This window comes from Corvus cornix, chromosome 6 (assembly GCF_000738735.6).
Source record: "Corvus cornix cornix isolate S_Up_H32 chromosome 6, ASM73873v5, whole genome shotgun sequence".
NCBI classification, from domain to species: Eukaryota; Metazoa; Chordata; class Aves; order Passeriformes; family Corvidae; genus Corvus; species Corvus cornix.
In genome coordinates, this window is record NC_046336.1 from 26,776,759 (window position 1) to 26,800,642 (window position 23,884).

At 45.6% G+C, this 23,884-nt stretch overlaps 1 protein-coding gene across 1 annotated transcript; it reads left to right on the plus strand.

Moving 5' to 3' along the window:
* Window positions 1-21,626: 21,626 nt before the first annotated feature.
* Window positions 21,627-23,884, plus strand: SLC18A3 (solute carrier family 18 member A3). The gene has a single exon (XM_019286521.2). It carries the CDS (start codon window positions 21,627-21,629, stop codon window positions 23,211-23,213), a length of 1,587 nt encoding a protein of 528 aa, XP_019142066.2. The 3' UTR covers window positions 23,214-23,884.

The following is a 23,884-nucleotide window of genomic DNA, read 5'->3' on the forward strand; positions in this document are numbered from 1 at the left end:
CCACTTATGTAGTATCTATTTTCCTATAATCCTTTTAGCACCATAAATGCTAAATATAGCATCCAGTTTAAATTAACTTTAACCTCAAGTTGACTCCAGTTAACCATGCAGGAACAGTCAGTTTGAAAAAAGCAGAAACAAACCGTGCCCCAAAGAAAGCTAGAAAGAGGTAGAAATATACCCACACTTTAAAAAAAAAAAGTAAGCTGTTCAGTGCATATTAGCAGATGACCACAAGAGGGGTGAATTGTCAACAGCTTTTTGAAAACGTGGCACTTGTGAGCCATTAGTCTGCCACACGAGTATGTTGGTCACAGTACTCACCCCTACAAACAGCCATCCCTAAAAGCACAACAAGAAATTGGGGCTGCTCCTGCAGCTCCTTTATCCCGGCTATAGTTACAAATCATTAACACTGAACATGGAGGCATTTCTGTGAATCAAATCACACTAGTTTTTCCAAGGCTACCCTTTGTAGGCATCATGAGACCTTCACAAGGAAAACTGATACATCCCCTGATGAGGGGAGGACCACCATTGTAAGTCAGTAGCGAGAAGAGCTAAAACAGGCTCAAAACCTACAACAAGAATGACTTCAGTAAAACAACTGCAGAGAACCCTGCCTCTTGCTTGGCAATTGCTGCAGGAAGAAATAAGTCCTCAGAACCAAAGCAGGGGCTTCAGGAGGTCTCCCACACTCAGAGAGGGATATCCCTGAGGGGTCCCAGGGAGTGGGTCCCAGCTCCTGCTGACCACAGCCAGCTTTACAGCTGCCAGGGCCAGATCACTCCATGCATTTTACCGTGGACATTTGTAGGTTACATACTTACTCGTTAGCCTGTATGTTCTATTTCTGCCTCTGCAGCAGCACTTATTCTGACCAGCTCTGTTTTTTCACCAGCTAGTTTGCCTGAGGAGCATAAGAGCAAATGAATCCCAATAACCAAATCATCCTGAAGTAAACAACCTTGAGGTGCAACACCATTAAATTTACAGGTTCCTCTCAAAACTTAATACTGATTTCATAAGGCTGCAAGTTTCTCCACTTCTCACTTTTGCCCTTTTCAAACACCACATAGGCACAAGGGAAGCCCACCCTCAGCAAGCCTGGCATTTTTTTCATACTCCAGAGACAGAATGACTGCCAAACCCTACCCTGGCATGGGAAACGTCAAAGAGACGTAAATTTAAAAATATTCTGATTGTGTCTGCCTGTCCATTTTGCTTCAGCTTGTTAGGAACAATTAAACAGATGCCTAATGCTGAGCTGTAAAATGAGTACCCAGGAACTCTTCCCAGAGTTTTCCTCCTTCACTTGGAGGACTGCCACATACACAGATTGTGACATTCTCAAATGTTCATTATTGAGACACACTCATCTGTTAAATACAGACTAGGATGAGAGGATAGACAGAGCTGGTTAAAGGAGAAATAATGAATCAGGAAATGTTCGTGTGTACTGTCACAGCCACTACCAAAACATGTGGTGAGCTTCTGTTTAAAAAGCTATGAAATTCCAGCAAAATAAACAAACACATTGATAAAATGGAACTGGGGTTCTACATCAAAAGAATCAAACTGGCTGCAGGCAGGAACTCCAGAGCCCATGGTACCCTCATGCTGCTCAGAGTGTTTTTCCTTAAGAAGCATCAAATTTCTTTTGTTTTCTGGAAAAGTTGTATAGTTAAAGAGTAAACAAAACTCTTTCAACTACCCCTGGCTACAGAACCAAGGAGCAATACCATAGCACCCAATATAGAACATATCTGGAGGAAATATAAATTCCAGGTATTTATTTTGAGCCTCCTGAGGCTAGACTGAGCACCTCATGGACCACAGCAGGAGTATCACTGCCTGAGGAGCACTTGGTGTCACTGAGACATGAGGGGAGAAGCAGCACCACAGAGAGCAGGGGGGATACAGAGGTGAAAAACAATGACACAGTGGTAGAATCACATATGTAGAGCAGAAATTTATTCAGTTTCGCTATATCACATTTGCAAACCTATTCAGCTCTTGACTTCAGCAATTTCTTTCACTCAGGACCAAACTCCCTACAGTAGGTGATGGACAAACAGCCCAAGCAGGTTACACAAGAAGTTACCTGGCTTTCATACACTTGGCCCTTTGGAATAAAATCTTTCTGATTACTTTCATTCTGCAGAATTCTTAAAACTTGCTCACTGGTACTTTTGAAGTGATTAGCAAGTTCAGCAATTACCTAAGCTCTCATTTCCTCATGAAATGAGGTGGATGAAACAGGTTAGTTAAATCTTCTTAGGCTCTGCAATGGTACTATGGGACATAGTTATAGTCTGAAATAACAATCAATCCAGATGAGGAGGCTGTAAAGGTTTTACTCTCCTCTTTATTCTTAAAAACAAATAAAAACCAAGACCTCATCATAACATAAGAAGGCCCAATCTTTGAAATTGGAAGAGATTAGTGTTATTATGCAGGTGGGGCCATGGCCTGCAACAGTGAAGAGTTGGCATATCTTAGACACATATCCCAGGTTAGGACAACAATACATGCACTCCGTGTGTGACAGTGACAGTCACAGCAATCACTTGCTGCAGCAGCTGAGCCAGAGGGGTGCTGTGGTGACCAAAGCACAGCGGTGACGCCAGTGATGTCCTCAGGCTGTGCAGTGTAACACTGCTCAGGGCTGGCTCTGTACTGTGCTTCCCTGGTACTGCAGCCTCTGAGGAAAACTCAATAGTAGTTTATCCTAGTTCACTGCCTGCACTAGCATTGGTGGGGGACATAGGATTAACAACACTGATCACAACTAGTGTGCAAATTAAAACTCTTCTTCCTCACTCATCAAATTCTCTTCATTCATACCCGTGTTACCATGACCAGAGTACACTGAAATGGCAAAGTCCCACCAGAGGGGCAAAATAAGTGGCCCTGTGCCAAGTAACCCCTTCCAATGCCCACAGCCAGCAAAGATGCACAACTGGTGCACACCTGAGATTGCCTAATGACATTTCCCATCACTGCAGCAGTTTTAGTGGGACCCAAGGAAACCTCAGTCAATCCTGGTTTTCTTAGTTAATTTTTTTCCTGTCATAAAAAACTTCAAAACTGGAAGTGTAATGAGAAAAATATTTCTTCAATACTAAACTAAGATTTTAGGCTTAGCCAATGCCCAGGCACTTCCTAATGTCCCCAGTTCTGCAGTCCCTTGACAAGAGCACTGGATTTTCTTCTCCTTTTTTTATCATGGCATGGATAGGGATGAATCAATTTCACATTAGATTTTTCATCACCTTCCCCTCAAGACAGCATTGAAATCAAACTCATATCACATTGATTTTATTTGTAATGAAACAACAGGTCTGTGTGTTGAGGACTACTGAGTACTCCTCATATATAAGTATATACTCATGTACAAGTATGTGAGTAACTTGTTTAACTTCTGCAAGGACCTGCCAGGTTCTGCCAGGGGCTCACAGCCTCTTCAGGCAGGAGATACACGGCAGAGGCTAAAGGATGTGTGGCCATTTGATCTGCTCAGCCTGTGACAATCTCACAGCCAGGAAAAAAAAAATCACCAGGCATTTCTTGGTTCTGCTGTTTCTGAAAAGTCAACATTCCTACCATATTATTTCTCTCTTGTTACAGAAGGACAATCACAAAGCCTCTGTTCACCCAGCATGTGCACAGAGCATGCCAGGGCACATACTCAGATGTAACCTGCCCAAGGTGTTAGAAAGCCCCTTCTCACAGCCTACCAGGACAGGTTTACCACACTTGGTGAAAGGACTTGGGACAAGTAGCCACAAGGCACAGCAGAGGCAGATATTTATCTCAACGACTGCAGGGCATCTGATGCCCATGCCACTGTTTGAGACCCTCAATGTTTCTTTAGTGCAACTGTCCAAGCAGCACTGGCCAAGTATGCCAAGAGAAAAGCCCTTTTCTCCTACCATGGCATCCCTGGAAGAGAAAAGCATTGGCAGTTTGTATTGCTGTTAGTTTTCCAGGTTGTCTCTCACTCCCGAAGCACATGCATTTAGGGATGGGAGCCAAAGACAGGTAATTGTACCCCCTTGGCTGTTTCTAACTCAAGACTACCTGCATTCCCTAGCATGCACCATCCTCCCAGTCCTGGAGATATATTAAACCTCTTAGGGACCTCTCCTCTCATTACTTCCAAGTAATGATAAAATAATTTCTTCAATAAACTGTTTCTAGTAAGAATAAAGTGTTGGAGAGAGAGAACAGTCCCTGCATCTCTTGCTGAGGGGATCTGCTGAGTACACTCCAGTCCATTTAATACAGTGACCTGTTCCCATTTACTGAATTGATTTGGCATATGAATGTTTACACTGCTGAGTGTATTTAAACTAATGGCTGCTAAAGCAGCTTATGTGACTTTTTAATCTAGCTTTTCCATAGAGTCATTTGTGGAATGACTGTTTGAAAGGGAAACAGACAAGAAATTGGGGCAAAACTTACGCTGACAGACACTGAAAATGGGATGATGTGTCCCCAGCAGTCACACAGGCAGATTTGTGGCTCATTCATTACCATCAGACTGTTTCCCACAGCTGAGCTTTTCCACAGGCCACCTTACCAGAGGCACAGCCTGTGAGGAGACCTCAGGCAAGCCCTGAACATCCTGCACTTTACAAAATTAATTTCATCCTCTGAAGCAGAAAATACATATTCCTCTTTCTCCCTGAGGAAAGGGGCTGGTGGGGAATGTGACTAGTTAAAAAGAGAGGCCCAGCTGGGTAGCTCCTTCCCCTATGCTCTCAAGGGTTTTGACTTGATGATCTCAAAGATCTTTTTCAATCTAGCTGATTCTGTGATTCACACAGCTGTTTAAAAGATTCTGTGTGAATTACAGGGAGCCTCAAAAGTTGCCACAGGTAGTTCTGTGTGGCTATCATTAAGCACTGAGGCAAAAGGACAACTGGCTACTGAAAGACAGTTTTAAGGGCATTCTGCAATGTACGGAGACTGGCTCTGATCACAGATTACCTGATTTATTGAGCAGGTGTAATATTCTGTGTCACTATATGGTAGAAGTCTTTGTGCCATTTTCCTGTAGAAAAAAATAATGTTGATCTCTTACAAAACACTAAGATATGTTGATCTGTCACCAAATATATCTGTATCATACTATTTTCCTTTTCAAAGTCTTCCTTACCTTTTTATAGTAATTAAGCATGCCACATCAAAAATCAAATCAGTGCAAAATCAAACTGACCCCCCCAACGAGTCAGACAACTCATGTTGTTTCAGCATATGATGGAAAAAGTTAATCAAGGGACAGTAAGCAGTCTTTGCAAGAGTAATAATTAGATTTACTTTGCCTAATTCCTTGCACATGACCTTCTGATGTGCACTGCAGGCTCATCTACCCACCACACGGCAGCCCTGCAGACAACACAGGACCAAGTCTAGGTATTCTTCCATAACTTCATCACAGGCCCTCTTGTAGGCATTGCCACTGCTGTTTTAAATGATCAATAAATTCACATCATGTTCATTTTAAAAATGAGCATTGTCTCAGGCTGCTATTCTGACACTGATATATCCTTACCAACACTGGTACAAACATTGCTTCAAAATTAGAGACAAAAACCCCAAAAAAACTCCTTCAAGGGGACTGGTGCTCCCTGTCCCATCAAACATCTCTACCGGCACGTGCCCCCACAGAGCCAGGGCTGGTCTCACAATCACAGATCCCTGGTGACTGTCCCACTGCACTCAAAACTCTGCTCAGAGCAGAGTGTTTGTGATCCAAGATACAGAGATAAGAAAATGAGATGGGAAGGGATACAAAATCACAATTATGGTTCTCATCTTTAGTTTCCTGAAGAAAACCCTATTCTTTCAGTGTGACTTCGAAGGTGAAGAGTCAGTTCCCATCACCTGTCACAGCAAGAAAAGAAAAAAAATCACCTTTGGGTAATCTCATTTTGGGGATAATCACGTTAGCTCAGCCTGACAGCCACTGCAGATCTGAGAGGCAGGAGGAGAAAATGCAGCATGATGTGGCCAGCCCAGCTCTTCACAAAAGCCACCTTCACTCCTGGGTAGTTGAAGCCATGCTCTGGGCAGGGCTGTCCACTTTTCTGGGCATCCCACCTCCTCACAGCAATGGCAGCATCTGACTTCTGCTGCAGCATCCAGAACTACGGAAGGAAATGGCACGATCTCCTTAAAGATCCACCCGGCAGTGGATTTCTGAGTGATTATCACATACCTCTGGTTACCCGCGGACTTTAATCACCCAAGAAGTGTGACAACCCCCAAAATACACGCCCCGGTATGTCTTATCAGTGGCAGAAATTACAGCGATGCATGAACAATGAGTTGTCCTTTCCACGCGTGCTTGGATCGGGCATGAATCCCGGGAGCCAGCTCATGCCCTCTGCTGGGTCAAGTGCAGAAATCGCCTCTCTTCTTTCACCACTGCCAGCTCAAAGGCATGCCACAAGGTCATCTCCAAACACACCATACCGAGTATTTGCTGACTAGATACTTGGATTCTCAGCTGGGAAATTGAAGGTCATTCAGTGCTGTGCCTCCTCTCAAAAAGTAATATTACTTGGAAGAGAGCTGCTGAATGTAGCTCATCAGTCCCACACTGACAGTACAAAGTGGCAGAAAGCTGAGCAATGAGAAGGGAAAGCCAGAGGACTCTGTGATAACTGTATCTTCAGTTTCAGAAATTGCTTTGATGTTCTCCCAACAGGGGACAGATTCCATTTCCTTCAGTCTTTGCTGAAGCTTTAGTAGAAACATGGGCTGTTTCTGTTGGATGTTTAATTGGAAGTGGACTATCTGATTTCCTGCAGAAACCAGGGTGTCCTCTCTCAGCACCCATCATGAAAAGGAAGGTTGGATAAGTAAGACCAGAACCAAAGGGGTGCCTAAAAACACAGAAGATATTCCTTGGAAGAAGGCAAAGACACAGAGGTGCATTCAGGCTGTAGTTACAAAATAATGGAAACCTCTACTGGCCTGGCTGGCTCCTGTATTGAGCACCTTGTCTAAGGAGCCCGGCCATGGGTCAGCTTGTGATTTATTTTAGACATCCAGACAGAGCTGACTGTGACAAGTCAGAGGGACATTCATTATCTGGTCTCTCCAGGCCGATGGCCACTGGCAGCACACACCTCACTGCAGCTTAATCGACTCTAAGCAGCCCAGACAGCAGCTGCCATTTGCTTTGTGCTCTTGCATAAATGCTGTGGATTTTGCTCTGAAATCTGGATTTGACAAACTCAGAACAAATAAAGATAGCTGATGGTGATACCCAAGCATCTGAGCAGGCTAACCTTAACAGAAAATACCTATGCCAGGAAAAAATTTGTTTCTTATATTTTTAAGATTTTTATTTTTGTTCGCTGTTCCCCAAACAGATAATTTGAACAATGTTAATCTCTTACATTGTGACCCATCTTCACTGACATAATCTTCATGTATTACTGGAGTTACAATAGAAAGAAATAAAAAAAGCCCAAAAGACAATGTCACAAGTGAATTAATATTTGACCCACTGATCATAAACCACAGTGTACACATCCTTGAAGAGAGGAAGCTTTTATCAGGATCCTCATGAAGTGTTTAGAGAGTACAAACCTAGGACTTCCTCCTACAAAATTCCTGTTGAAGCCAATAACTTTAAGGTGGTTCCTAAGTGAGGAAGAAATTGCCAAATGTTCTGTCAAGTATGAAGATACCAACATTTGTCAAGTAATGTTTTACTTTTTAGGTCAAAAACACTGCCTTGTACTTCTTAATTCCTTTCAAATAGTTCTACCACTAAATACATGCCATTAGCCTACACATAATCTAGTGAAAATATATAACATTTATTACCAAACTTTCTAAACATATACAACTGCCATCAGAGTCTCAGAGCTATCAAATCAGACAGTTGATGTTTCTGTGCAGAATTCAGTGTCAGCGTACATCAGCCAAGAACAACACATGCTAAAGCAGCAAATCAGGGTTTATAGTGGTAAGCAACAGAGAATTTTTATATCAAACCATCTAAGAAACAAGAGTAAATATTAAATAAGTGCACTCTGTCATCCTGAAGGTGGAATTCATTTCTCGGTATGCCCCAATAACTAAGTTCCTTCTCACTTCACAAAAACCTGTTATTTACATGCAAAAGGTGGCATCAGATCTTTGTGAAAGGAATGAAAACTCAGAAGTTGTTCCATAGCTCAAACATGAAAATAAAATATTTTTTCCCACAAAAAAAAAGACATGCAGAAATCCTCTGTTGTCAGTAACAATAAAAATACTGTCTAGAAAATAGAAATGAATTACAGTAAATAGAGGGAACCCCATTCCCTGCCAGGCTGCATCTCCTGTAGCAACTGGGATATGTGCAAAGTGAAATTAGATTCTATCAAACAATGCTTCTCGGGCTGCTTACACTCGCTTCTTCTGTGCTCTCTTTCTCCTTTGCGGTTAAAAACTTCCCTAAAGGCTAGGCACTAGATAAAGGGATGCAGGGCTGAGCTGAAGAAGAAAAGGGCTTTTTTCCCCCCAAAACACACGCTACCTTTGCACCCCCTACTGGGGAAACAGCCACGAGCAAACAGCCTGCAGAGTCTCACCACGGAGATCGGTCCCCCATCACCCAAATGTAACCACAGAGGAGCAGTTTTCATCCTAAACAGGTCATTTCTTCTAACCCCGTCATATCAATTCGAGTCTACTCATAATATTTATTGACTTTAACTGCAGCCAGTGAAAAGTTTACACATAGGACTAATGCATAGTAAGAGAAGCTCATGAAAATCCTTTATTTATCACATGCTTTCACAGTAACCAAATTCTTTTCTTTTTGTAAGGAAAGAGTTCTTGTATGCTGAGTAGAAAGGCCATTTAAATACAAAAAAAAAAAAAAAAAAGCGCTCTAGTAGCAGTATATCATTAAATGATTTGTCCAGAGGACAAACATTTGCCAGCTACTGAAAATCGGGCTTTTGCTACTGACACACAGAAATGGCTGTGGCAGGTTTTTCTGTAGCGAGGCTGGCGAGCCCTTTTCCAGAACCTTGATTCTCTAAAGTCAGCAGCAGATCACAATTTAATATTTTTGTCCTTATCTTTATTATATTTTTTATTAATACAAACAGTAATCCAAGGGAAAATTTTCATGTTATTCAGTAGAAAAAGGCGTTAAAATAAAAATATCCAGGAAATCCACCAAAGAAGTTAGGTATTTGTTATCCCAGTTTATCAAAGGCAGCAATAAACTCATTAGGAGCAGCTCTGCTGTTACATTTACAACCAGAAGGTGGCATTGAATGGCCACAAATTTGCTCCCAGCGTCCTGAACTGCTGCCTGCCAGAGCCGAGCAGGGAAGGGTCCTGGGCACTTCACGCAGCGTAAATCTGAAATTTAGGCTACCACTCGCATAAACTCTCCGGAGTTAGAGCAACGTAGCCAATAACTAATTCGTGTTACACTAGCAGCAAAAATACTTTATTTCTTCCCTCATGTCTCTTCCCCCTCGTGCAACCAACCCTTGGCACAACTGCCCTGGCCTTTTTGAAGACCACTGAAACCACAGAACTCAGAAGGACTCCACACCCCTTCGTGTGTACAATATGTGCAATACTCTCATGTGGACCAGTGGAGCAGAATCTCAAAAGTTCAAGAGAATTTCAAAGGAACGGGTACCCATGATCCTTATCCCTTACTCACATCATCTCTAATGAAAAAGGTCCCACTGTAGAAACTGGGGGTGTGGCTGAATCCTGGGTTGGTTTCCAGCAATTCTGAAGGCCGCGCTGCCACCTTGCCTCTCCTACAATGTTTCTGTATCGCTTCAGGGACGCGCCTCTATGGATGGCCCAGGCAGCAGCTTGCCAGGTTTTACTGTAGACAAAGTCCTGTCAGGACCTGGTGCAGAGAGCGGAGCCCTGCCGGAGTGCAAGGGAAAGCTGCCCAGTGCAGCTGGGTGCCCATCGAAAGCATCCCTCACGTGGTTGTAGTCTCGGGAAGAAAAATCCACACACGCACACCTGCACATTGACACCAAAGAGAGCCTCAGAGCCCCGAGTTTCCCCCACGTGGTTCAGTGGAGCAGGAGCTCGATTCCCTCCCGCACTGCTCTAGATCCGCACCGCTCCCCTCAGTCCGCGGGTGACACGCACTGCGGAGCGGTGGCACACCCTGGGGCCACCACTGCTCTGGCTGCACCACCACCTGTCTGTCACGGCTGCAGAAGAGCTGCCCCGTGACACGAAAAAGTCGAGGTTCAAGGGATGCTGGGAGCAGCCGGTAAATGTGCAGCCGTGCCAGAGCAGCCCCCACCCTGCGCTGCACGCACAGTGAGCAGCGGGGCCAGGGAGCAGCACTGGGGACACGCACAGGTTGCCTGGCTCCAAGCTGCCCCTCGGCACAGTGGATTTCCAAGTGGACTGCAGGAAACAGCAGAGAAGGAACAGAAGAGCCAGGGCCCTGCTCCCCTTGGTCTGCCACATCCCCTCATCATGTTGCAGTCCTGTCATCTCTTTGAAGGAGAGGGCTTTGCTGTCACAGGGCTAGCTGTCAATCAGTCATACTAACACCATGCAAACACATAGCACTCTGCCAGGAACAGTAGCTGTCTCAACACAGCTCTGGTATACTGACAGAAAAGAAACTAGAAACAAATAAAAATTTACCGTTTTTTTTTTTTTTTTTTTTTTTTTACTAAGACAGCTCAACATGGCTGTTTCATTTACTATTTTTAACTAGTTGGTCATTACTCCTTTCAGTGAAGCCTTGTCTTATTTATTCTAGTTTACCCCCAGCCCACCAAAAAGAACACATTTGGCAGAAGAAAATGCCATTTACTAAAATAGTACAACAGGGAAAAAAAAAAACAACAAAAAACAAAAACCAAAAAAACCCAACTGCCATCCAAAATTGCAGAATGGAAGGATCAACTATTCAGGATATTACAACTGTAGTGCAGGATAAGGTGACGAGGTGAATACTGGGATTTCCTTCCTTCTGTGATCATTTGCATGCAAACGCAAAAGGAGACTCTTACAAGGAACAATCCAGTTGTTGGAATCACTCTGTATCTACACAGAATAAGTAGCAATTCTCTCAATGAGCTTTGACCTTATCTCAAACTTTATGTGCAGCTTTGTTTAGAAAAGAAATAAAGATAAAAATAATGTATTTTTATTCCTGTATTTCAGATAAATAATACAGAGGTTTCTGAGTATTTGGAGATCTATTTGTTTTGAAGAGAAGGGGCTCCAATTATGGACATTTAAAGAAGAGATCAGCTTTGTCAACACTCATGGCAGCCCAGACAAAATGAATATATGCGTGCAGAGGGAAAGCAGAGAAATAAAACTCAGGGTTGGAAGAAACCTTGCCATTTGGACTGCCAGTCATCTGGATCAGCAGAGCCTCCTGACAGCCTGTAGATCTGCATTTCCTCTTCCTGGGGCTTGGTAGTTGAAGGACAGAGAGGACAGGCTGAGACCAGCTCCCAGCATGACATGAGCTAGATGTGGTCCTGAGTCACACCTGGACATAACAATATAAACGTGGTGTGTGTTCTTGGGAGTGCTTAGGTGTGAGCCCTGTTACTGCTGCCTCAGAAAACCTAAGGTGGGAAAGGGTTTGGAGTGAACAGACAAGGGCAGGTCGATCCAAGCAAAAGCACAGTGATGCTCAGTTTGTAGCACATGAAACTGCTGAAAGATTGAGTGCTACAAGAGACTGAGGGAAATGCAAGCAGAGCCCCTGGAGGGGAACCATTTTTCAGCAGGTCATGAGCAAGCCAATAATGATTTCCACTTCATTTGTGTGTGTGCTAAACATACTTGGCATTACTTCAGAGACTGGGGTCAAAAGTTCGATGATTGCTAAAGGCATTGTGCTAGAAGATGCATCTGGATAGCTGCTAGGGGAGGGTCAAAGCCAGGTTTGCACTAACCCTTACCCCTGCCCTGTCCTGGTAGGGTTTCCCAGCTGAGATCCATCATATATGCAACTGGTACCCTAAAAAATGGTCACAAAGTTTATCTTGCATGTTACCTCACTGCCAGGATGCTTCAAAACTGGAAGCAGAAAGCAGAGCAACTAGGGTCAGCATTTCTTTTGCATCTCTCAATAGCCTTTCCATGCTGCTGGTCTCCTGAGTCAGCAAGAGCCTTTCTTTGCTCCTAACCCTCTTCAGCATGTCCACCAAAAACATATCTAAGCACAACACACACAAAAATTGAGTCATGCATACATGAGCAGGGGGAGCAGCTCCCTCAACCAACCATTGCCACGGCCCTCTGGAAATGGAGGACACTGCACCATCAGCTGCTCACTGCTGGCTTTGCTGTAATGCAGCAGCAGCAGTAATGCAGTCCCAGCACTACCCGATGCACCTTGAGCCAAGGGACACACTTAGCAAGCAAAGGGTTGGACAGCCAATAACTTAATTTCTTGGAGACACAACCAGCATTTTAGCTTCACTCTTCAAGCTTTGGTGGTCTGGTGGACTCACAGTGTCAACATCACGTGCTCTGAGATACATGGTGGAGTTTTCCCCCACCTCCAAAGAACTCCTTGAACTCCATGATGTCCTTATGGTCCCAGTAACACTTCACTGTTGCTGCTTGGGGATAAGCTGAAAAGAAAACTATTTGCAAGCAGAGCTTTCTCTGCCTGAAGACAGTAACAAAGCTGCAGCAAAAAAAAAAGAGGGTCAAGTACACAAACACAATGTTGTGAGTGCCCCTTTCCACCAGCTCTCGATTTCTTCTTGATTCTCTTGCCTTTCTCTGAAACACACCTGTGTGAAAGAGACTCTCACAACTTTGTGAGTTTCAGCACAGTTTGACTTTCTTTGCATTGAACTGGCAGGAAAGGAGGAGATTTATGTTGGTCCTGGGTGCATTATACTGACTGTGTTTTCCAGGCACAAGTAGGCCCACAGAAATCTTCTGGGGAAACCGCAAACAGATTCAAAGGAAATGGAGAACCAGAGGCTTCCATTAACTCACACAGGGGCGTGGCTGAACTGGATTCAGGTACTGAACGCTAGCTGGGCAAGATAGAGGCTCATTTTTCAAGGACCTCTGTGCAACTGCCTTGAACTTGAATAGGAGCTTGCAATGCATGCTCTAAGGCTGTAAGACTGATAGATATGCATTGTCAATTTGACTTTTCACAAGGTGGGGAGAAGTAAAGGAAAAAAAACCATTTCTTTTTTTAGCAACCCTCCCCTGCCTTTTTTGTAATCAAATTCACCATAATGACCACTGTACTAAATCTAATAAGAAATCAGAGTTTCTGGTTTCCATTGGCAGCCATTTGCACAGCTCAATTTAGGCAACTCACTAAAGCATAAGAACAGTATTCCTAGACAACCTTCTTGAGTCAGTAAGAAGAAAAGCTTACCTAGACACTATTAAATCACTAAAATTGACTGTACCCTATTGCTTATGCTCTGATTCCACTGGCAGGAAGGCTCTGAGCTGGCTTATTTACACACACACTAGTGAACTCGTTCACACACAGCTGCTTTCCACCTCAGAGCAATAAAAGTTAATAATAAAAATAATTAGACCTCATCAGCCTTCAAGCATTTGGAAACCCCAGAGCCCCATTGCCAGATCCTCTGCAAATGCATCAGCCTTCCCATGAGAGAGACTGGGGCTCAATCCCTGCAGGGACTGGCTGCCAGAACTACCACAGCGCCTGGTCATCACACTCCAGCAACAGATTATTCCACGCTATCGACCCCCCTGCTCTGGGTTAATTCTTTTAATTGTCTCACCACATCTTTTCCCATTAGGCTGATGTAACTTGTTTAAGCATACACAGATTGATTTATGACAGCACTAGGGATGTTAATCAGATGCCTGCTCTCCAGTTAATGCATGCTCAGTGAGAGATGCAGGACAGCAGTCTCCCATATGGGAGCTCCAGCCTTTTGCCTTGAAATCAAAGGCAGCCTCCCAGTGAGAGCAGAATTACAGTGCTCCAAGAATAGTGGCTTCCACTGGCATTATAGGTAAGGCAAGGTCACCGCATCCTGCTCTCAATTCTCAAGTGCCATCTTCTTTAAATATAGCAGCAATCAAGGAAGTGCAAAATCTCTTTAAAAGTTCACTGTTCGGAAATTACTGGAGCCTATTGAATTCCTAAAATTTTGTCAGGAGGTAAAGGGTTCCCTTCAAATGCAACCTCATTTGTCTTCAATTAGAATCAGTTTCCTTCACAGTGTATGTTCAACATCCTTTAGCTCATTGCTGCATGTTCCCTGCATTTCCCTTTTACTCCAGGGATGTGCACATAGTACAGAAACCTGCACAGAACAGCCTTCTGTTCCATACATACAGTTTAGGTCATGAAAAGCACAGAATACATAATGCTCATATACTGTGAGTTGAAAAACAGAGTTCTCAACAGTACCAATAAAAATTTGCAAAACTTTGGGGAAAAAAATATGATATCCCACAGAACCAAAATACATTTCATTCTGTTGCCATGATCACAATTAAAACAATTGGGTACATTAAAAAAGAATTAAGTTCATCTGCAGGTGCCACCATCTAACTGAATGTCAAAGAAAACTTGCCCTGTAATTTTGTGTTTCTGGGACAAAAAAACCCAAACAAATAAACAAAAAAACAAAACAAAAACAAAACAAAACAAAAAAAAAAAACCAAAAAAAAACACCTCCCACACATCCACTGTGCCAAACTGCTTAAGGAAACTGAAATTCTGATTCTGAATCTAACCTACATAACCAAGCATTCTTTAGGATCACCAGTCCCATCACATCTTAACAGCAAATCCCATGCATTTTCCCACCAGTAAGAGGGCTCAGAGCAGGAGCTCTCTCCGCTCTCAGTTTCTCCCAGGTACTCCTCCTGCTACCCAGCTGGTCCTGCCTTGGTTAGCAGCAAATGGACTTCATCTCCTTGGATTTTCAAATCCTCCAGAGAGCTTTCAGTACAATTTCTAAACACAAATTTACTACATGGGCTGACTTCTCCTGAAGTTTATTCCACTTATGGTCTACTCTTCTCAGTTTGGGGGGCATAGACATGCTCAGGATGAGACACCAGGAAAGAGAGGGGAAACTAACACTAATTCCATGTGCTTCCAGTCCAAGCAGGGAAGCAACAGGAGGTGCTCCGCTCCTGAGAGCCATTCAGTGCAGTCCAGATTTCTAATGTTGGGCACCTCATACTTGCAGCAAGTTCTCTGAGAACAACCTTCACGCTGAGAGCAACGTACAGTATTTTCAAACAAAATAAGAGACAACTGTACAAGTACCTTCAGATAGTTCGTGAACAAAGAGAAAAAAAAAAATTCTAATGTATTATTTAGGACAGATTATTATTCAACTTTATTCAAAAATACCAAAGGCTGCTTTGATAGATCTAAAAGCACCAGCGGGAGCCACTGCCCTTTATATCTTGTAAAGAAGAGCCCCCAGCTGACAAGGGCCATGTGGACCATATACTGCTCTGAAGCTGCAGTGGCAACAGAGACTTCAGCAGACACTCCAAACGACAAAAAGCACCACAAAATCAGCACCTTCACTCTTGTGCCTCTAGTGACAACCAATTTCAAGCATTCACTCCAACTGCAGCTTCACAATGACACCAGGTCATGCCATCCCAAGACCAGCCTCAGGTTAGCAGGCTAAGAATCAGTCTTGTAATGAGGTAGGAGGCATGATGCACACCTGATTTCCCTTCCTAAATTTGTGTGAATACTAATCCCACACACCCTTAAGGACCTACAAGGTGGCTTCAGTCTCCACTGGTTTTATCTCTGCTGTAGAAAGGAGCATTTTCTCCCCTTGTTTACAAGCAGTTTTCAATGCTTTGAAATGCCACAGCTATTCAAAATGTGAATGCAGAGAATGAAAGCCATAGAAACATAACTTCTCATGAACTAAACAGTGCACTGGGAAGAGATGGGCAAGGCTGGTGGCAAACACTGCCACAAACCTAACATATAATATATGCATATGAGTAAATATCTAAGGTTTAGATATTTAGATGCATTAGATATAGATGTACATGAGTAATTATCTATGTTTACCTTTTCTGATTTCCTTAGGTCACATGGAAAAGTAGGATCCACTACAGCTTTATGTTGTTTGTCTCCAGACACCAATGCCTAGCTCATACTTACAATTTTCTCCTTGGCAATAATTTTGTAGAAAGGCATTACAAAATTGCCAGATGCCTGAGCTTTTCTTGACAAAGAAATTTTACTTAAATAGTTAGAAGATACACGCTGACTGACGTATCCTGTCACAGGGATATGCCACTTACAATATATCTTGCCAACATATATTTAATTATTTGCCAAGATATTTGCCTCCCCATTTAAGTAAAACATTCATATTCAATTCATTCTGCTTTGGACAAATGAATGTCTTTGCAGATTATCAACCCAAAATATCTGACAGGTTTTTTGAAATATCTTTCTTCTGTAGTCAGCATGAGGAGAATGTCCAGCATGATGGAAACGCACATTTGAACTGTCAGCAAACTAGATTGCCAATCTGACACCACTCTTAAAGCCACAGAAACTATTTGTGAGCATGTGGAAGATGTGTTTCCTGCTGTCACAGTTCTGAGAGGCTATTAAGCAATGAGGAATTTGATTTGGACTGCAGCAAAGCCCCAAACGGTGAGCAGAGATGAGTAGCTAGTGGAGAAGCACATTAAGAATCAGGAGCATCAAACATTCTTTCAGCTCCTGTTCCCCGCAAAATTGGATCAGAAATGAGTGCATGTATGAACTTGAGGAGTCTTGGAGCAAGGATAAATTCTGTATTTTTACAACTGAAAAGATGAAAACCAGGATAACTTTGGGGAAAAAAACATACTTTTGTGGTTGGTTGGAGAACATTTTGACAGGCTTCCGCAAAAGAGCAGAAAAAGACATGATGGACAAAAATGGTGTTCAAGGACTAGGAAGAGAAGCAGTCCTTGGGAGGAACAGCATCTTCCCAGATTTTATAGCTGCTTCTTGCATCTCAAAGATGGACACCAGTTGTCATGCTCATGTAGTCTGGAACGAACATAGCAAATGTTTGAAGGATATAAAGAAGAGAAAAATGCGGTTTGAGGTGATGCACACAGTAGACATAGGCTTAGTGTGAACAAAACAGGAAAAGAAATTTCAAACTTAATGTCAGGAGACTACTCAAGCCCTGAATTTTATTGGACAGATAAGTATTCTCCAAGAGGGAAAGTGGAAATTCCATTCACTGAGCTATTTATGTGTTCAAACACGACTTCATCATAGAGAATGTCCTGTACTTTTAGAGTTGGAAGACACACCATCATTTACTAGCTCTCTTTAACTGAAAAATTGTATATTACAACTATCAAGAACACCAACTATTGCTAGAGCTGACGTAAGCTTAGACACAAATCCTTGAACAGCTTTTTCCCTTATTTTTCACATCTATTTTTCCTCTCTCTCTAAGCATTATTTCCATAGAGTGAAGCAGCATGAAGTATGGGTGTAAAATTAGTTTAAAAAACCCACCCTGGTAATTTTATCATTCCTCAAAGTATGACAACCATTTATAAAAACCAGATTTGCTTATTGAACAAAGATTTTACAGAAATGGAAGGGCACATTTTCATGTCCAGTCCCCATCCCACATTACACCTGTTGCACACATGAAGTTTTGACAGAGAGTTACAAGACACACAGTCCCCCCAGAAGGCTGCGCCTGGTGGCTAATCCTGCTAATGCCAAAACTACCACTGGCTGGAGGGGCCAAGGCTTGTCCAGCCAGGACTGCCAACCAGCCCAGCTGGAACCCAAAGCAGGACCAGCAGAGGGCACCAAGCCTTGCCTGGCATGCCCCTGCCCAGTGCCACCTCATGGCACCAGCAGCCACGGGGTCTGCCAGCCACTGGCAGGACTCCCCCTTTCCTCTGCTCTCCAAAGCTCCTCTGCGTGCCTTCATGTGCTTCTGACTGTGCTGTGTCTCCATCTGCCTTGGCAACAAAGGTTTTAGAGCCCAACAGGAAGAGCAGAAACCTCAGCTACTACTGACATACAGGAGTATGTTAATGGATAATGCAAAATACCAAAATAATGAGTTGTTTTCTCAATAATTACATTCATGACAATAACTTACTGGCTGCCATTTAACAGCCTGACCATTTTCTGCACAAAAATGCATTTGAAATTAAGTTGCTGAAAATTGACCTTACCTTCTATCTCTTCCCTCTTCCTCTACCACACTTGTAAAGATTGTAACATACCTGTCAAACTAGGTGAGCCTCTCCTATTTGGAGAATCAGATTAGCAGGTTTTTAATCAAAAAAGAAACACATAGTTAGTTTAGTCCTAAGTGCTAAAAAGTATTGCCATATCCTTAAGGGGGCAAGACTCTCTATTGCAGACATTAAGTACTTAGGCTATTAAGAGTATTAATATGTTGCAGACCTGTGGAACTCTAACTCTCTGATTCACTGTGTTTGGATACCTCATAGCAAAAACTTTTTCTCCTGTGAAAGAAAGGCTCCTAAGGATGCTCAATTAACTCAGTTCCATTCCTGACAGCAGACTGCATCCCAGCTTCTCTCCCTCTCTCTCTCTCTTTGTAAAATCACCCTGATAGAGCATCAAAAACAACTGTCATTTCAAAGCACAAGGACTATCAATTCAGTAGGTACCAGGACAAGAAAGAGCAGACTGTACACAAGTAATTTTATCTTTTTAACTACTCATATATTTATTTTGATGTTTGGAGAGAAACCTCTCTCACTTTTCCAAAATTCCCAATGTAGGTAGGTCTTCCTTTTTAAACTGAGTGTTAGAAATGTGATCAACTGGTCATACTAAACCTCACTTTATTCTCACATTCAACTTAAACTGATATCATCATCATACATGAAGGTTTGTATACTCATATGTGTTATATATTCTCTAGAATATTTTTCTGAAGTCTTGAAGATCCTAAGTATAATTTCTCTTCCTGGGCCATGGGCTTTTTTGGATTCAATAATAAATTGCATTTTTTTGCCAAGCAGTCATCCTGAGCTACTTTTCCTTCATCTACAGCCTCTACAACAAAGAAAGTGGTAAAAGCCCTGGTGCAGTAAACTCTGTTCTTTACACAGATCCAAAATCTTCTCTATCTCCTTGACATTAACAGTGGTTTTCCAAATCCACATGCTCTGCACTGGAGGACAAATGAAGTACATCACCTCCTCCGCATTCCTCCTCTCAGACTAAATAATTGTCACATCTCTGGGCTTTGGGATAAAAGCACAAAATTTTAAAAGTCATCTCATCTCACCTTAAAGTCCCTTCCCAAATATAATTATAAATTTCTAAGCCAAACACCAGGGAGACTTTTTTTTAACTTTAATTTACTGTGGGTCCATCAACTTTGACCACACTTGAAGGTACATTTTCTCCCCATTAGTTCTGTCTAGTCAAAGAAGCTCACGTAGCGATGACGCATCTCTTGCAGATAAGGGTATCTGCTGATTTGATTTACTAAGGAAGCTAAATTTATTATGCAACATTTTACAAGTATAATTCTGCTTTCTCTTGATGGTAATAAATTCAATATCAACTCCCATGAGACAAGAGAACCAGTGCTTTTATTATCCAGACATGACCCCCAGAGCCAGATTCCATTTTAGAGACGGGAAATGACCATATCTCTGATTAAAAGGGAAACTTTAATCAAATAAAGTGCCTCATCAAGCGAGAGCCAAGATTCCAATACTCCTGACTGCAGCACAGCAATGATCCAAAGTCATATCTGCCCCCAACCCATTACCGCCTACTGCAAACGTGATATCCATCCCAAACAGGAGGTGCATCCTTCAGCCATTTCCTCATCATCTGGGTAGCTGCTCCTCCCACGCTCGCAGTCCTGTGCAGAGACGTTCCCAGGCAGCTACCCCAGGGTCTGTTTGAGGAATCAGAAGAGGATGGAGTTGGTAGTGTTTGGTTTGATTTTTTCCCAACTAAATCAGTCTCACAGGTGACAAGTATCTTGACACCGTGCAGCCAAGTGCAGCAGCCTTGGCTTTCAGCTCAGTACCCTTCCAGTAAGACTCTTCTATTCCTTCAGACACTTTCCTTCTACACCCTGAATTAGCTTTTGAAGCATTTAGGATAATAGCTTATTTAAAGTCCCAAGTCAAGATCTTTGTCCCGACTGTCAGTGGTGCATGTCTGCAGTTTTACAGTGGATGCAGTAAATGAATAACAAATAACGGTAACAACGACAATATGGATGTCTCGGAGTACTGTTATTTTAAATACGCTCTAAGATTCCACTTCTGTGTAAGCACAACCGGATCTGTGTGCCACTCCATGCAGGGATCCATCTTAAAGTCTTTCTGACCATCTAGAATGTTTTCTTGCAACAGAGCAAGATACAGCAACTGACAGATAAATCATCTCCCTTTCAGCTCTGGAAGCCCAGGTATGCAAGCAAATGAAGTTGCCCAAAATCCACATTTACTCAGGAAGCGCTCGGCTGAGAGATGCGGTTATTTCATACAGCCTTCTGCAGAGATCCTCCTTGGATCAGCCCGCATGTCACTTCTGCTACAGGAGTAATGATATGCTGCTTTATGCTAAAGAGTATCTGCTCGATACCCAAGCCTCTGCACCGAGTGAGGCCCCCTGCTCTGCAATGCTTCCAGCTGCCGCACTGGCCCGGCAAAATGCGGGCAGTGTGTAACACAACCGCACTCGAAGATTATTTCCCTGGTGTTTGTCTCAGTGTTAGACACATGCTCGGCAGGCAGGAAGACAGTTACTGTGTTGCTCTCTGATTTCCAATGAAGATTCCATGGTCTGACGCCCTCCACCCGAGGCAGGGCAGGGCTCAGCCCAGCCCGGACTAGCCCCGTTCCCGATTAGCCCAAGTGCCCCCGAGCGCCCCCACACCCTGCCCTGGCCCGGCTACGCCGTCGCGGGCGGACCCGCGCCGCGTGTTCCCGACCAGCCCCGAGCAGCTCTCGGGTTAGACGGCGGTAGGACAGCGGCAGAGCCCGTAATCGCCGACCTCCGCAAGCGAGCCGGGCTCTGCTGAGGCAGCGCCGACGCGGGCCCGAGAGGACACGGGACCGCTGCCCGCAGCACCGGCGGCCGCACATCGCACCCGGGCCCTGCCGCCCAGGCCCAGGGGGAAGCAACGGAGAGCTCCGTGCGGCTGGCAGAGAGCCGGGCTCGCTTCCAGCGCTGCCCGGGCGTCCGCGGCCAGCCGCGCCGTCGGGCCGCCACCTCGGGGGCGGTGCCGCGTCCCCACCGCCCCCCCAGGCACACCCCCGGGGCGGGGAGCCCCGGCGGCACCCCCGCCCCGCAGCCCCCTTACCGCGGCGGGCAGGGCTGCCGTCGCCGGCGCGGTGCAGCGGGGCGGGGCGCGGGGACGGGCGGGCGAGCGGCGGGGCCGGCGCGGTGGCGGGGGCGGGTGGGGTTTCCGTGCGCGGCGCTTATTAGTGTGGTGATGGAGGACCGGCCCCTCGGAGCCGCCTCGCAGCGGCGGCGCGGACTGACGGCAGCCGCCCGGAGGTGAGCGGCGGCGGGCTCGGGCGGCCGAGGCGGCGGGGCCGCCCCCGCCGTGCCCCATGCGGGCGGCGGGGCGGCGGCGGCGCTGCTGAGGGCGATGTCGGAGGCGGGGGGCGCGGGCCGGGCGCGGGCCGCCGTGGAGCGGCTCTCGGAGGCGGTGGGCGAGCGGCGGCGGCAGCTGGGCACCGCCATGGGGGAGGCGCGGCGGCAGCGGCGGCTGCTGCTGGTGGTGGTGTGCGTGGCGCTGCTGCTGGACAACATGCTCTACATGGTCATCGTGCCCATCATCCCTGACTACATCGCGGCCATGCGCGGCGGCGGGGGCACCGCCGGCCCGTCCGCGCCCGCGGGGGGCAACGGGAGCGGCGGCGGCAACCGGAGCCTTCTGCCGGCGCGGTACCCGCCGGCCTCGGGGGGCAACGAGGACGTGCAGATCGGGGTGCTGTTCGCCTCCAAAGCCATGCTGCAGCTGCTGGTGAACCCCCTCAGCGGCACCCTCATCGACCGCGTGGGCTACGAGGCGCCGCTGCTGGCCGGGCTGGCCGTCATGTTCCTCTCCACCGCCACCTTCGCCTTCGCCGAGAACTACGCGACGCTGTTCGCGGCGCGCAGTCTGCAGGGGCTGGGCTCTGCCTTTGCCGACACCGCCGGCATCGCCCTCATCGCCGACCGCTACGCCGAGGAGCCGGCGCGGAGCCGCGCCCTGGGCACGGCGCTGGCCTGCATCTCCTTCGGCAGCCTGGCCGCCCCCCCCTTCGGCGGTGTCCTCTACGAGTTCGCGGGCAAGCGGGTGCCCTTCCTGGTGCTGGCCTGCGTCTGCCTCCTGGACGGGCTGCTGCTGCTGGTCCTGGCGCCGCCCGGCGGCACGGGGGCACGGGCCAACATGCCTGTCGGCACCCCCATCCACCGCCTCATGATTGACCCCTACATTGCCGTGGTGGCAGGGGCCCTGGCCACCTGCAACATCCCCCTGGCCTTCTTGGAGCCCACCATCGCCAACTGGATGAAGGATTCCATGGGGGCTAGCGAGTGGGAGGTGGGCCTCACCTGGCTGCCCGCCTTCTTCCCCCACGTGCTGGGCGTCTACGTCACCGTCCGACTGGCTGCTGCGTACCCCCACCTGCAGTGGTTTTACGGGGCCCTGGGCATGGCCATCATCGGTGCCAGCTCCTGCTTGGTGCCAGCCTGCAGGAATTTCGGGCAGGTCATCATTCCCCTCTGTGGCATCTGCTTTGGCATCGCCCTGGTGGACACAGCCCTGCTGCCCACCCTGGCTTTCCTGGTAGACGTGCGTCACGTCTCTGTCTATGGCAGTGTCTACGCCATTGCGGACATCTCCTACTCCGTGGCATATGCCCTGGGGCCCATTGTGGCCGGCCAGATTGTGCACACCATGGGCTTTGCACAGCTCAACCTGGGCATGGGGCTTGCCAACGTGCTTTATGCCCCTGTCCTCCTCTTTCTCAAAAATGTCTGCCAAATGAAACCCTCTCACTCAGAGAGGAACATCCTCCTTGAGGAAGGACCTAAGGGACTCTACGACACCATCAAAATGGAGGAGCGCAAAGGTGTGGGGAAAAGCCTCCAGCCAGCAGGAGAGATGGATGAGAATGGCATGGACTCTTATCACAGAGACCTGAAAGGGGTATCTGAGGAGGACTCATCAGACTATGAGTACAGTTAGGTTCCCCCACGTGGCCCAGACCCAGGAGCAAGGAGAGACGTATGGGAGAGAGACAGAGCGGGGGATGAAAACGTTACTGCATTATGTTTCTGTACTGATGTGCAATATATACAGTTTAACCCTTTGTCATGATGTAATGGCTTTCTTCTAGACTTACTTTTAATCAGTATTTCCCTCAGCATTCTGGCAAGGTGGAGGGGGTGGGAAATGTGAGACAGACCTGAAGAAAATTATTGGAGTAATCATTAGCAGAAATCTGAGGGAATCTTTCAAAAAAAAAAAAAAAACACCAAAAAGAAAACAAAAAACCCAACAGCCTTGTAGCTGGGATACAATTGTGCAGAGTGTTCTCGAGCTGAAACTGTGTGTGACATACTGTATATCTCTGTAAAAATTACAAGAAAAGCAAAAAAAGTATGTGTAAAGTTTCAAATGGTGTATTCAGGGACTTAGTAAATCTTGTGTACATGTACTCAGACTTTTAGTTGGTTTCATATATTTAAGAAGAGCAACATCTGTCTCATTTTATTCTTCCTTGGGAATAAACTGAACTATTGTACTTTTTTTTTTTCTCTCTTTTGTGCTGCTCTCCGGTAAGTGCAATATGCTGTATTATGTTGAAGTCCAAGTTACAAGAATAATACGATCTGAATAAACAGAATTGAAGGGGA